General features: G+C 35.6%; 1 protein-coding gene across 1 annotated transcript in view; it reads right to left on the bottom strand.

Annotated features, from left to right (window-relative positions):
- The window catches only part of LOC308424279 (selection and upkeep of intraepithelial T-cells protein 2-like), a gene marked incomplete at both ends in the record, with an annotated part of 78,312 nt that overhangs the window by 48,171 nt on the left and 16,152 nt on the right, over window positions 1-13,989 (bottom strand). The window contains 2 exons of the mRNA XM_080921223.1: window positions 1,733-2,014; window positions 3,531-3,878. Of these exons, the coding sequence (XP_080777349.1) occupies window positions 1,733-2,014; window positions 3,531-3,878 (630 nt within the window). The remainder of the gene's footprint in view (window positions 1-1,732; window positions 2,015-3,530; window positions 3,879-13,989) is intronic.

The raw sequence follows: 13,989 nt of genomic DNA, 5'->3' as shown, positions 1-13,989 counted from the left end.
TAATACCTAGCTATTTCAGGGATAGAAACCAATACTGATGCATGCTTACAACCCATTTTTGTTTCACTTAATCCAAACATCAAGTATTGTTTCATTATTTATAATATCTAATGTTTAAATCGGGTGAGCTAGTGTATAGAAACATCAAGGATTCATTTTTTTGCAAAGGACACAGATGTAAAAAATATCATAATCCTACAGTTGCATAATAGATTTAAAAATTAATAAGAAATAAAGTAAAGTTAAAGAGGTAAAGAATGGGGACTCCCTCTTGCATGGAGATCAGTGAGTGGTATACTTCAAGTTGGTCATCAAGTTATTGCTTATTAGGATATAAGATTTGAATATGGATAAGAAAAGTTGATTCAATTTACAATATACTAAAAAAGTACTAGAAAAAATTTTCAGGCAGAGCTCATCTACATGATTTATGAATAGACAAGATAGAGATGGAAAATATTAGGAGATAAGGCCATAAATTTACCAAAGAAACAGATGAATTAAATGTTTGAAGATATTTAAATATAAGTAAACAGAGAGTAATCTTAGGGTACTAGACATAGATATTTTAAGTAAATTATCCTGTCTCTATGCTCAAAATAAACCATATTAAACTAGTTTAGAACCAACAATTTTAAGGTGCTATTTCAAATTCATAGACCATAATTCAGACTTAGATAACAAAGAAAAGATGGTGAAAAGTGACAATTTAGGATCCAATTATTAATCTGATGACTTTATCACTCCACCTTGGGTTTGAGTTCTACTTTTATTTTTAGACTATGTGGCCAAATTGGCATCATTGGTGCTACCTGACTCAGAACAGCTCTGGTTATACTTTAAGGAAGACCTACTACTATTATTCTGTATGCAGGAATACAATGAAAAACAAAAATCAAGGTAAAGATTTGGTTTTGCGAAACTGAAAATATAAGATTCCACTACACAACAGCACATTAAGCAGTCTTGGGATTAACCATGAATTTAGGTTTTCATATGCTTATTTTGGTTTGACTTACGAGTTTTTAGATGATAGCAGAGGTAAGAGAAGGTATAACTTAAGAAACTCTTAGAGTTCTGGTGATAGTTAAAGCTATGAAACATAAAGAAATTAAAAGAGAGTAAAATGTCAAAAGTTGTGCCTTGGAAACTTCAATGTCAATAAACTAGTTGGTTTTGTTGATTTAAGACTAAATAGGGTCACCTTGAAAGAAAAAGCCCTAATTCAGTAGTTGCCTTCATCAGTTGTCCTGTGCCCATTTCTCGATTAATAGTGAGTGTAGAAGACCCATCCCACCAGGAGTGGCAGTGGCCATATTAGGGCAGATGTTACTGGGTTGTTTAAGAAACTGAGCTGTGAAAACCAGGGAGAAAAAGCAAATGAACAGTGTTCATCTGTAATTTCTACTTCAGTTCTTGCCACCAAACTCCTAATTTGAACTCCTGTTCTGGCTCCCCTTGGTGGTAAACTGTCATGTAGCAGTGTAATCCAAATAGAATCTTCCCCCACCTGAATTTGTTTATGATCATGACATTTTCTCATAGTGACAGAAATGGAAACCATATTAGTCAAGGATACAGAGTGATAAAATTAATATATCAAAGAAAGTTAGTGATGCCATAATAGGTGAGGAGTAAGGCCATGGGGAAATAAGTCCATAGAAACTTAGTCAAGAAAGAATAATGAGTAAGAGTGACAATGGCTGTTACTGAAGAAGCACACACAATTTACCTGACAGGACAATATTTACGCTTTCTTCTTGGTGAGTTACAGGGTTTTGAAGGTAGCAAGTGACATTCCAGTTGGAGTTGAATGTAATAAGAAGGGTCATTTTCATAGTAAAAGTTTTTTTTTCATTTTGTAAATGGGATTTTGATGTAGCTTGAATGAGCTCTCCTTTGCTGTCTCTCCATTCCATATGAGGCTTTGGGAACCAACCACCTGAATGACACTCCAACATCACACCTTCAATATTAGGTGGATGCATAAGAATGTGAATGTCTGAGCTTGTGGCTGTTTAAAACAAAATAGCAGAATACTATCATTAGTTATACATGGAAGAGGACAAGATAGGACAATAAAAGCTCTTTTCAATTTTAATCCCAGTTTCAAAATTTACAGTTGTAGAAAAATTTTTACAGGACTCTGGTTGACATAAGAATCTCATGGGAGGGGGAGGAGGGATGAAGTTGGAGGAAGGGGATAATATCTGTAATGTAAATACACAGAATATTTAATAAAATATCTCATGAATATCTTCAGAGTTAGATGGAAAGAGTATAATATGTAGTCAACAAGATGTCCAAATTAAGTCAACTAGGAGAAGACATGTTTCACTTGTTTATTCATTTATTTAAATTATTTTTGGTATTTACAAAGTAATAGAAATGTAACTTAATCTTTCAATTATGCCAAATAGAAAGAAATATTTGAACATAATTTGAATATAATTGAATAAATTCTATTATAATAGAAATTATAATTTAATGTTTTTGTTTTAGCATTGTTAGTGGTTACTTTTGAACTCCTGTGAACAAATTAAATAATAAGTTGAATTTTAAACACTATGGAGTAACTTTATTTGAAACTATGTTTATTTTAATTATAGGTAAATTTAGACAATGTGTGTCATGTAACACAGGAAATACATTAATACTCTGAAAGGTATGTATTTATTTAGAAAATTGAATATGTCTAAAAACTTTTAGGATAATTTCTGAAACATAAATCGTATGTAATATATTGTCAATGAAAAAGTTTATGGAGTCTTAAGGCACTCTATCAAAACTTATCTGTCTAGTAAAATGTGTCTAGAATAAAAAAATTATATCTCTGCAAACATAGTAGCTCTATGTTACATATGACTACTAAAATGGAAATGGAATATTTCATGTCTCTTGGCTTTAAACTATGAGTTCAGTGTTAGATGAAAGTTAATAAATTTTAATCAACTTGGTCAAGAATTCTACCTATATATGCACATATATATGATTTAGTTTAGTTTCCTTTAAACCCTCTACATTCCCTCCAGATCTTGTCTCTTTAAAATATTTCAGAATGAGCAAAGGAATATAAATTACACATAGTTGTCTATACTTCAAATATAGCATTATATCTGAGCATAATGAAAATAGTTGCTCAAAATATAAGACTTAGAAAAATTATTTGGGCATTGACTAATCAGTGAATTAATTCAGATTGAAATAGAAAAAAAATATTTCTTTTTTTAATTGAACAACTTTATTTTAAAAAACAAAGATAAATGTACAGATTTTAAGCATTTTTGTATAAAAGTATGTGAATACATTTTTGTCAGTGCTTGGTTTTTTCTGATAGAAATATTTTCTGCACAGTAGTTATTTTCATTTTTGATCTCCCATAATACCTAATTAAAAATTAAATGCAGAAAGGTCAGCTTATTAATCAATCCATGCAATAAGAGTTAAACACTAAGAATTTTCCTTCTACTCAATACTATATATGCCTTGAATCATGGGTATAAAAAGGTCACAGAGAAATTCATGCCTACCTGTGACTTTAACCTCTGTGATGTGTTCTTCATAGAAGTTGTCATCTTTGAAGAAGCAACGATAGGACCCATCATCATCAACAATCACATTAAATATTCTGAGGGTTACTTTCCCTATTCCAATATCATCTTTCAGAAGTTCAGTCCGCTCAACATACTTGGAGATAATTCTTCCAAGCAGGTCTTTACCATTCCTATACAGATATATTGGCTCTGTATAGCGATTCCGGAACCAGCGAATTTCCATGTGCTTGGCTTGTTGTGGAGGAGACAACTCACAACTGAGTTCTAGGTTTCCACCCAATTGAGCTAAGACTGGACTCTGTAAGCCATTTACAGTGAATTGTTCTGTGAAGAATTACAAGAATCAAAAGACAAGAGTGTGACACAGTAAACCTCTTGACATATCTTGAAATTATTCTCTCTGCTGATCCCTATTCTGTCTTCTTTCTCCCTCTCCCTCAACATCACTTAAGAACACTTTGTCTATTTAGAATATATTTTAGTTATAATTATTCATATGATCGAAGCAAAAATTGTTACTGCAAATGGTTAGATAGGTTTTTCAAAAATTACTTACTGTAAGTACTAAGCCACTTCAAGACAGGCTAGATTAAAAAAAAATCTGGATAACGTGCTAGATAGTACCAGAGAAAGTGGCAGTATGAGTAGGCTATTTCATGTAGTGAAGATTTTGATGAGTTAGGGTTTCAGGTACAGAAGAGACCATAACAGCACATGAATCTTGTGATACATGCACAGTGATAGTAGATGAGAATATGGTAGGTCCTGTTACCCCTTTATGTTATATCCTCACCCACAGATAATACAGATGTAGGGATTGTGACCTCTGTAATTCTGAGAGGTTCAATAATTGGCCTGGGCCTTATACTATTTTCGTGATATCACCATGTCTCCAGATATTCCTGATCTATCCTGATATCTTCATATGTGTCATGTTATTACATGTATGATTAAGTTATACAGAATCTTCTTGATCATGATTCATAATGTGTTGGTGAAGGTTGTTACTTGCACAAATGTTCACTGTTATTCCAAAGCAGCACCTGCACTCAAAATGTAGCAAACTGCTACACTATAAAATGGAGTCACTCAAGACAATACTCAGCTTGAATCCTATTGTTCTACATCAAGTAGAGTAAAATAGAACAGGGCAGAGCCTGAATTGTATAGAAAATACAAATGAAAAGTAGCTTAATATTGTACCATTAGAGTATTTCAAATTGAAATAACGATAATCTATTAACCTTCTATTAGAATGGTTGAAGTCCAAACCACTGACAACATGAAATGGTGGCACAAGATAAAAACAAGACCACTGCTATTTATTGTTGATAGCAAAGCAGAATGATATAGAATTTATGGAAACAGTTTGGCACCATTCTAGATTGAACTTACTATACTTCTTTTCCATAGTCATAATTTTAGATGCAAATGAACTGAAGAAAATTTCTATATTAAAAATTGTACACAATGATAATGTCCTACTCACAGTTGCTAAAAATTGCAAGCAATCAAAATGCTCTTCCATGAGTGAGTTAAAATAACATCTCTTTTACATTCATATAATAGCATATTAATTAGTAGACAAACTGGTATAATAGTAACACAAATATTAGGTCAATGAGTAAACAATTTTGAATGAACTTCAGGCCTATTCCATGTGACAAAATACATTGAAATGAGCCTGGTAAAAGTGGTTAGAATATTTTCTAACCAAAGTGCTGGGAATGAAGTCCCTAATGGTTGGTGAGGGGGAGGGAGAAGTCTCTCAGAGGCAAAACTGAAGAACTCTGTGATGGTGGACCAGGAGGGTTCAATATTGGGAATGTAAATAAAATAATTAATTTTCAAAACAGTGTTCTTTTATATTGGTCTTTCATCTCAGTTTCTCTCAAAAATAAATAAAATTAATAAAACACATTAGAGAGACATAGGTGGCCCATGGAAAGGCTACATCCCAATTCAGGTCATTGTGAGCAAAGCACAGAGCAGTCTAGAAGTCAGAATATCTTCAGCCAGAGTTGGGATATAGAATATAGATGGACACTCTAAGTTCCTTCCCTATGAGTGAAATAATTGGGATGGGACCAACAGCCTGTGAAATGGGATAGTTGAACATATGGGGTGTGGCTAATGGCAGTGCAATGTACAAACTGAGACAGTAAAGGTAAGGTATCCAGTTTGGAAAACAATAAAAGAGAAAAGCTGCTGAATATAAAAAAGTAATAGGAAGAAATATTTAGTTCAGATATCAAAAAAGAAAGTCTTCAGTGAGAGATTTTGAGAATTAAAAAAAAATAATTCTATGTTTAAAATGGAAACACAATGACAAAATGCATATGAATTCCATATGATTCCATGTAACTTCTAACTATAAAATGACTATTTTTCAATAATAATTGCAGGTTCTTTTTTTATATCCTCTTCAGAAAAGATCAAAAGAAGGTAAACTTGGAGAAAGAAGAGATTAAGATTTTGGTGCTAGATTAAGAACCAGAGAACAGAGATTGGAAGAATCTTTGAATGAAAATAGAGACTATTCAGAGAAGTCCAGTCTGGAACTCTTGATAACATCAGAGAGACTATTTTTCAGAATAAAAAATCCAACAAATTTTCAAAAATTAGAATGGCAGCTCATAAAGCAATCAGATAATGGGAAGAGGGAGGGACATGGGTGAGAATGGAGACAGGGAGGGAAAGAGGAGGGCAAAATAGGTATTGTGGGGGAATAAAGAACTGAAACCTTGAGGGCCAGCAGAAAAAAAATGGAAACAGGCAAACTTGGGAGTTAGAAGGTGGGGGGACCCTCTAGAGTCTGAATACCCACTCCAGGGAAGACTTCAAGTTCAGAAATAGTTGGCTAATCCAAAACTAAATCATTCATATTTTTAGGTACATTTTATTTTTTTCCTTTGTTATTGCATTCTTTTTTGCCTTATTTGTCCTTTGTTGGATTTGATTTTTACTTTTGTACATCTTTTCCTGTTGTTTTGTTTTTGGTTCTTGTGTTGTGCTTTTGTTTTGTTTTGTTTGTTTGTTTGCTTTGTTTTGTTTTTGTTTTTGCTAGAGACTGAAAAAGACAGAAGAAAGGTAACTAAAAAAAAGCAAGTCTGATAGAGAGAGAAACAGTGGGAAAAGAAGAGGGAAGAAGGAACGGGGGCAGGGAGAGGGACAGGTTAGAGACAGGGAGAGAATGGAAATTATAAAATTGGGAGCATGAAGAATACCTGAGAAAAATAGAAAGCAGAAATATGACAAAATTATATTATTTATGTTTATAAAACTATTTTAATTTTAAAATAAGTGACATGAATTTAGCCTAAAGAAACAATTTTCAGTGAAAGAGAGAAGCTCAAATTATTCCAGAAAATGAAACATAAAGAACACTACCTAATTCATTCTACAAAGCTACAATTACTCTGATACCTAATCCACACAAGTATGCAACAACCACCACCACAACAAAAACCAGAACTTCAGACCAATTTTTCTTTGAATATTGATGCAAAATTGTGCAATAAAATTCTAACAAATAAAATTCAAGAACATATTGAAGCCATCATTCACCACAGTCAATCCAGAGATGCAAGGTCAGTTCAATATACAAAAATCTATTATCTTAATCCACTATATACACAAACTCAAAGAAATATATCACATGATGATCTCATTAGATGCAGAAAAAGCATTTGACAAAATACAACAACCCTTTGTGTTAAAAGAATTATAGAAATTGGGAATGCAAGGTCCATACCTAAACATAATAAATTGGTTACTTTAGTGAAAACTAACAGTCAATATCAAATTAACTGGAGAGATTCTAGAAGCAATCCAACTAAAATCAGGGACAGAAAAAGGATGTGCACTCTCCCCATATCTATTCAATATGATACTCACAGTTCTAGCTCAAGCAATAAGACAACAAAAGAGATCAAAGGGATACAAATTGACAAAAAAGAAGTAAAAGCATTATGAATTGCAAATGATATGATAGTATATGTAAGAAAACCCAAAAATTTTACCAGAGAACTTATATATCTGCTAAACAACTTGGCAAAGTGGCCAGATATAAAACAAATTCAATTATGCAAATGATATATAGGCAGAGAAAGAAATTAGGGAAACAATACCCTTTACAATAGCCAAAAATAATATAAAATATTTTTAGGTAACTTTGACTGGACAAGTAAAAAATCACTATAACAATAACTTCAAGTCTCTCAAGAAAGAAATCAAGGAAGATATCATAAAATGGAGAGATCTCTCATTCTAATGGATTGGCAGAACTAATATAGTAAAAAGGGCCATCCTACCAAAGGCAATTTACAAAGTCACTAAAATCCCCATCAAAATCACAACAGAATTCATCAAAGACATGGAAAAAGCAATTCTCAAATTCACTTGAAAAAGCAAAGATGAAGAATAGCAATAACAATTCTAACAACAAAAGAACTTCTGGGAAAATCACCATCCCAGGCCTCAAGGTATACTACAAAGAAATAGTAAAATAACTGTTTTATTATAAAATAAAATTGCATTGTATTGGTACAGAGATGAACACAATCATTCATAAATAGATTAGAATTAAAGACCCAGGAATAATACCACAGACTTAGAAACACTTGATCTTTGGAAAAGTAGCCAAAAATATTCAATGGAAAAAAAGAAAGCATTTTCAATAAATGATGCTGGTCTAACTTGCAGTCTGTTATGTGGAAAAAAATGAAAATAGATCCAAATTTTTTATTTTTCACAAAGATCAAGTCCAAGTGGATATAGGATTTCAACATAAAACCAGATACACTGAATGTAATACAAGAGAAAGTATGAAAAAGCCTTAAACCTATTGACACAGGGAAATTTTTTAAACAAACTCTAATGGCTTATTCTCTAAGATCAAGAATTGATAAATGGGACCTCATGAAACTGGAAAGTTTCTATTTCAGGTAAATGACATAGTCAATAGAACAAATCAGCCACCTATAGATTGGTAAAAGTCTTTGCTAACTGTGGAAATAACCAGGCCAACCCCCCATCCACCCAAGGTTGGCTACACTGTCTCCTTGCAAGCCTAGACTCTGGGAGAGATACACGCCCCCTTTTGTTATGCTAATTGGCCCAGTTGCAAGCCACTTCACACCTGGCTTTCCTGTGCCCAGTTGCCCAAGGTTGCAGACTTCTGACCTAGGGGGTGACTCTTCCACCCAGCAACTAGGGAACTTGCTTACCTTCCCTGTAATTACCTGAGTGTATATAACTGGGACTGCAGGCAGTCGAGAGACCATAGTTCAAGATAGATTAAAACTTCCTGGTAACACAAACCCTTAGGCCTTTGCCAGGTTCAGAGTAGCTCTTGGGGTCAAATGGAAGCCCCAAGCCGGCCTCCGAAACTGGAGATCCCCACCGAGATCTGGGAAGGAGGAAACAACCTGAAGGGTTTGCCCCACCGCAAGAAGCTGGCTAACAGTAAGGATAGTGGGGTGCATTGGAGATGGAAACCACAACTTGGTTGGAGTCATCCTAAACAGCAACACGTGGCATGAGCCACGTGTTTTCTATATATAAGGAAACGGGTTTCTATGGATACTCCAAACATGGGATAATATTTTGAGTAATTCTTGTTCTAAAAAACAGACTTAAAGAGGTATTAAAAGCTATATATATATATATATATATATATATATATATATATATATATATATATATATATGAACTTGCAGCCACTTTGTGGTGTGAAAGTAGGAAACTTAGGAGAGCTTTACAGCCTGGCTTACCGCTTCTCGGCTCCCATTCCAAAAATTATCATAGATTTTAAAAATTGTCTTTATATTATTCTTTTGCATCCTCATGATTGTAAAAGGTTTGCATTTATTTGGCCTGTCTGTATGTAGTTTTAAAGAGCCCTGGAAGCAATGGGTAGCACTGAAAAGTTTTGCCTCAGGGAATGGCTGGTGGTCTTTTGTTTTGCTGCTGCCTTCATGGCAGGAAGTTGAGATTTAAAATCCTCAATGTTTACTGTTGTAGATGCTTTGTTAGCTAACCAGTCACTAGTCAGATTGTGGCATAAAAGATTCATAAAGTTATTTACTTGTTTAATGTGATTTTCAAAAATCATCAGATGTTAGCTGGCAAAAACCTTGCCTTAAGTTCACCACAGGCTGTTCTCAAGAGATTCAAATCCTAGTCCCTCTGCAGTTAATTGAGAGGTGAAAGGCTCTGCAGTGAATATAGTGGAAGCAATTAGTTAACAGCAGATATTATATATGATTAATTGTTGGCTGTATGTATTTTTGCCTTACATCCACAGCAGTTCTTTTTGCAAAAGGAACCATTAATATGAATTCACCTTTCTTCCACTTTAAAGTTTTAACATCCTTTGCTGTGTTAATACAGAACTGTATGATAGAAGGTATATTTTTTAAGGGGAATGACTTAACCTGATAAAATATGTGTTCCTTAGTCTGAGCAGCAATTAAATTGGTTGTGGCTAGATACTGATGTTTGGCTTTTTCAGGCAAAATTGAAAATTGATAAATCATTTTCTAAAAGACAGGTTTTTAAAGTTCTTTCCTCTATGCATGCCCTTTTATTTACTGTAAATTTATGCATTCAGGCCATAGATAATGCAATTGCAGTATTTATAGATGGTTCATCTATGGGAAAGCAGTATATGCAATTGGATCACGTGTTCATTCTTTTGAGTTTAGATTATGTGCTGTAGCCACTGTTTTTAGATGTTTAAAAAATCAGTTTAACTTTACATTTATATACTGATAGCCAATATATATATATATATATATATATATATATATATATATATATATATATATATATATATATAGTTATTATTAACTATATTATATATATAGTTAATGTTATTAACATATATATATAGTTAATGTTTTATAATTGCTTAAAATTGTTTTGTTTTTAGATATTGCTATTTTTGAGTTTTGCAATTGTCTATGCAAATAAAACTTAAATGAAGAGAATGTATTGTCCCATATTTTATATGATATTTAAGAGGTTCTGGGTTGCCTAGATCTCTAAGAAAAGGCAAAGCCACAGCAGATTTGTATATCAGGAAGATTATAATCTCATTTTTAGCCATAAAAATAGTAATGGCCTGAGACAACAATTTGAAATTTCTAGAGAATATGCATGTCAAATTGTAAAGACTTGTCTTGAATGTCCTCAGTTTCTTATACTACATGATGGTGTTAACCCTTGTGGACTTATCTATAACCCATTATGGCAAATAGATATCCCTCATATTTCTGGTTTTAGAGAATTAGAGTATTTATTGAAATAATAACACCTTTTCGGGCTGTCTAGTTGCAACTGCTTTAATGTCGCTACCATCTCTGATCAGAAGAAAAAGAGTCACTACACAGCGTTTTTCTCAAAGCGGTTTATTCTGGAACCTTACAGCATGCCAGTGAAAATATTTTCTGTCCCTTGTCTGTCTCTCTTTTCATTTCTCTTTCTGTTTCTCTTTCTCCTCCCCCTGCCCCCAAGCACAGTCCTATTATCTTCTCTCATCTCTACCTCCTCAGTCCATGTTGTGGACTGGTCTGAATCATCTGGCTGGTCTGAGTCATCTGGCCTGATCTCTCGTCATGGGTGCACCTGCGCAGCTCGCACGGTGGAGTGGCTAATCTCGGGGACAGGAGGAAGTCAGGTGCTAGTCACAAGACTAGGCTGGAGTCCCAAGCATCATCTTGTGACTGCCACCACACCCACTCTCCACATCTCCCCCTTCTTTATAATTTTGGCAGAGAAAATGTCTGCCTTAGATTGCCCCCTGTGGCAGTGCCTCTTACCTGTCATTGGGAAACAGACAGCATTGATTCGGTCCCTGTCTTAGGTTGGTGACACGCCCAGGGAGTCTTACCTGTCACCGACTACTTCTCTAGCATGCCAAGCCACACTTGAGGAGACTGCCCAGTCTCCACCACTGCAAAAGCCTGTATCAATAAGGCTGAAGTACTGCACTGTCGAAATTGTATACGGCACATGTACCAGAATGCCAGGACGCTTATAAAGACCAAGCAAAGGGCTAATCTAGCTAGTCCAGCCCACTCTTTCAGCCTTGAGGTGGTGGTAGTGATCCAAAATCTCTTTTAGGCCTGAATAAGGTCTTAGCTGAGGGGGCCTGTACAGGCCAGGGAACAAAGCACGACATTCTAGTCTCCACAGCCAAATGATGCGTGGATGCACTCCAACACATACTATAAAAACAATTATAATTACTACAATTCAAAATCCTATACTCAGACTGATTATACAATTGAATGCAACTACTATTCTGAGAAATATTGGCAATCATCTGAAAACATAACAATCCTTTAAGGGAGAATACTGCATCCCCAATGGGTCCAATATCCTCATCCCAGGGTAAGAAAGGCAATTGCAAGAAGGTATTAGATGCAAAGAATCAAGGGAAAACTTGTGCTGAGTGTGAGAGAAGGCTTATGGAACACTGATAGGAGCCCCCATAGCAGATCATCAGGCTTCACCACCAGGAGCATCAGCAGCACCAGGCTCATCCACAGGGTTGTTGTTCTGCTCATCCTGGACCACTCTGGTCAACCTCTCTGGGACCCACAGTGGCTGTCGATGTTCCTGAGGAAACATACAAACAAACCCTCTGGGACCCACAGTGGCTGTCGATGTTCCTGAGGAAACACACAAACAGACCCTCTCACCCAAACCAACACCAGATCGGGACCCTGCCATTTGCCAGTCAGGACATCTTTCCAAATAACCAGGCCTTTGGGAGAAACATCAGGATTGGTGTGACGCTCAGCAGCGACCCGCCCATGCTTGTCTTCATTTAAAAAATTTAAGGTAAAAAGAGCAATGGGCAGTCTCTCCCTAAGGGAAGAACCTTCAGAGGCAATTCCCCCCTTTTGTTTAACTAGACACTCCTTGAGGGTGCAGTGAACACGCTCAATGATTCCTTGTCCTTGAGGATTATAGAACAATCTGTGAGTTACTCGAATGCCCATCATTTTGCAGAAGGACACAAAAGAAGCAGAAGTATAGGCAGGCCCATTATTTGTTTTCAATTCTTTGGGCTATCCCCAGGTGCTCCATGCTTCAAAGCAATGTGCAATTACATGACATGCCTTTTCCCCTCTATGTAAAAATGCAAAAATGATCTCAGAGGCTGTATCAATAGAAACATGAAGATACTTTAATTTTCCAAATTCAAGGAAATGAGTAACATCCATTTGCCAGAGGTGTAGAAGGCACAACCCACATGGGTTAACCCCAAACCCAATCTGAGGTAGCATAGGGGCACACTTCTGACACCCTTTTACAATATCCCGTGCCTCATTGTGCCTGATCTTAAAGAGTGAGGACAGGGTCTTGCAATTTACATGGAACTGTGAATGAAATTCTTGAGATAATGAAATAGGTGATGTATAAAAAACAAGCAAGCCCTTGTGGCTTTATCTACAATATCATTTCCCTCCACTAGGGTACCAGGTAAGTTAGTATGGGCATGGATATAATGTACAAAAAAAAGTCAACATTCTTTTCAAAATCAAGTCACGCAAGGTGACAACGAGATGTCCAATAGTACATTTTGAATTGATTTTACTCACTACTTCTAGGCACAGCAACATGTTAACAGCATACTGGCTATCAGAAATCAAATTAAAAGGACCTGGAAACAACTCAAATACCTTAATCACGATTTGCAATTCAATAACTTGAGGTGATGCAGGGGGAAATTGTATGGTAACCTGAGAGGACCCTGTCACCACATATGCTCTTTGTCCTGTCTTGGAACCATCTGTAAAGATAAGTGGGGCGTCTGGCAAAGTGATGCGAGGGAAAACTACAGGATGAGTGGTAATCAGCTGTAGGATAGGATCCTTAGGGAAATGATTATCAAAGTTACCCTGAAAACTACACCACAAAATTGTCCAATCATCTATTGAGGCTGATAAAACTTCCAACTGTTTTACGTTATAGGGAACTATTAAATCCTTAGGTGGGAAGCCATAGCAATGTATGCATTGTTGGATGCCAAGCAAAGCCAACTGTGCCACTGAAGTAGGATAATGCACAAGTGTCTTGGCTGGGGAAATCTTGGGATGTATCTATCCAAAGCAAAGGAGCTCCTTGCCATAGAACTCCTGAAGGCTGTGCCTCTGTGTGCCGAATACACAGGAAAATGAGTTGTGACTCATCCCAGTGTTTTAAGGCCACAGTCTGGATGCCCTGCTCTACCAGTTGTAACACAGCTCGGGCAGCATCAGTGAGTTGTCTGGGAGAATCAAGAGCAGAATCACCTGGCAGAATGTCATAGAGTGGTTGCAGCTTTCTACTGGTCAGAGATAAACAGGGTCGAATCCATTTGAATATCTCCCAGGAGTTTTTGAAAATCATTTAATGTAACCAACTTTTCAAAATTGATATG

The sequence above is a fragment of the Micromys minutus genome, assembly GCF_963924665.1.
Source record: "Micromys minutus genome assembly, chromosome: 9".
In the NCBI taxonomy this organism is placed as follows: Eukaryota; Metazoa; Chordata; class Mammalia; order Rodentia; family Muridae; genus Micromys; species Micromys minutus.
This window is presented reverse-complemented; position numbering and strand designations above follow the sequence as displayed.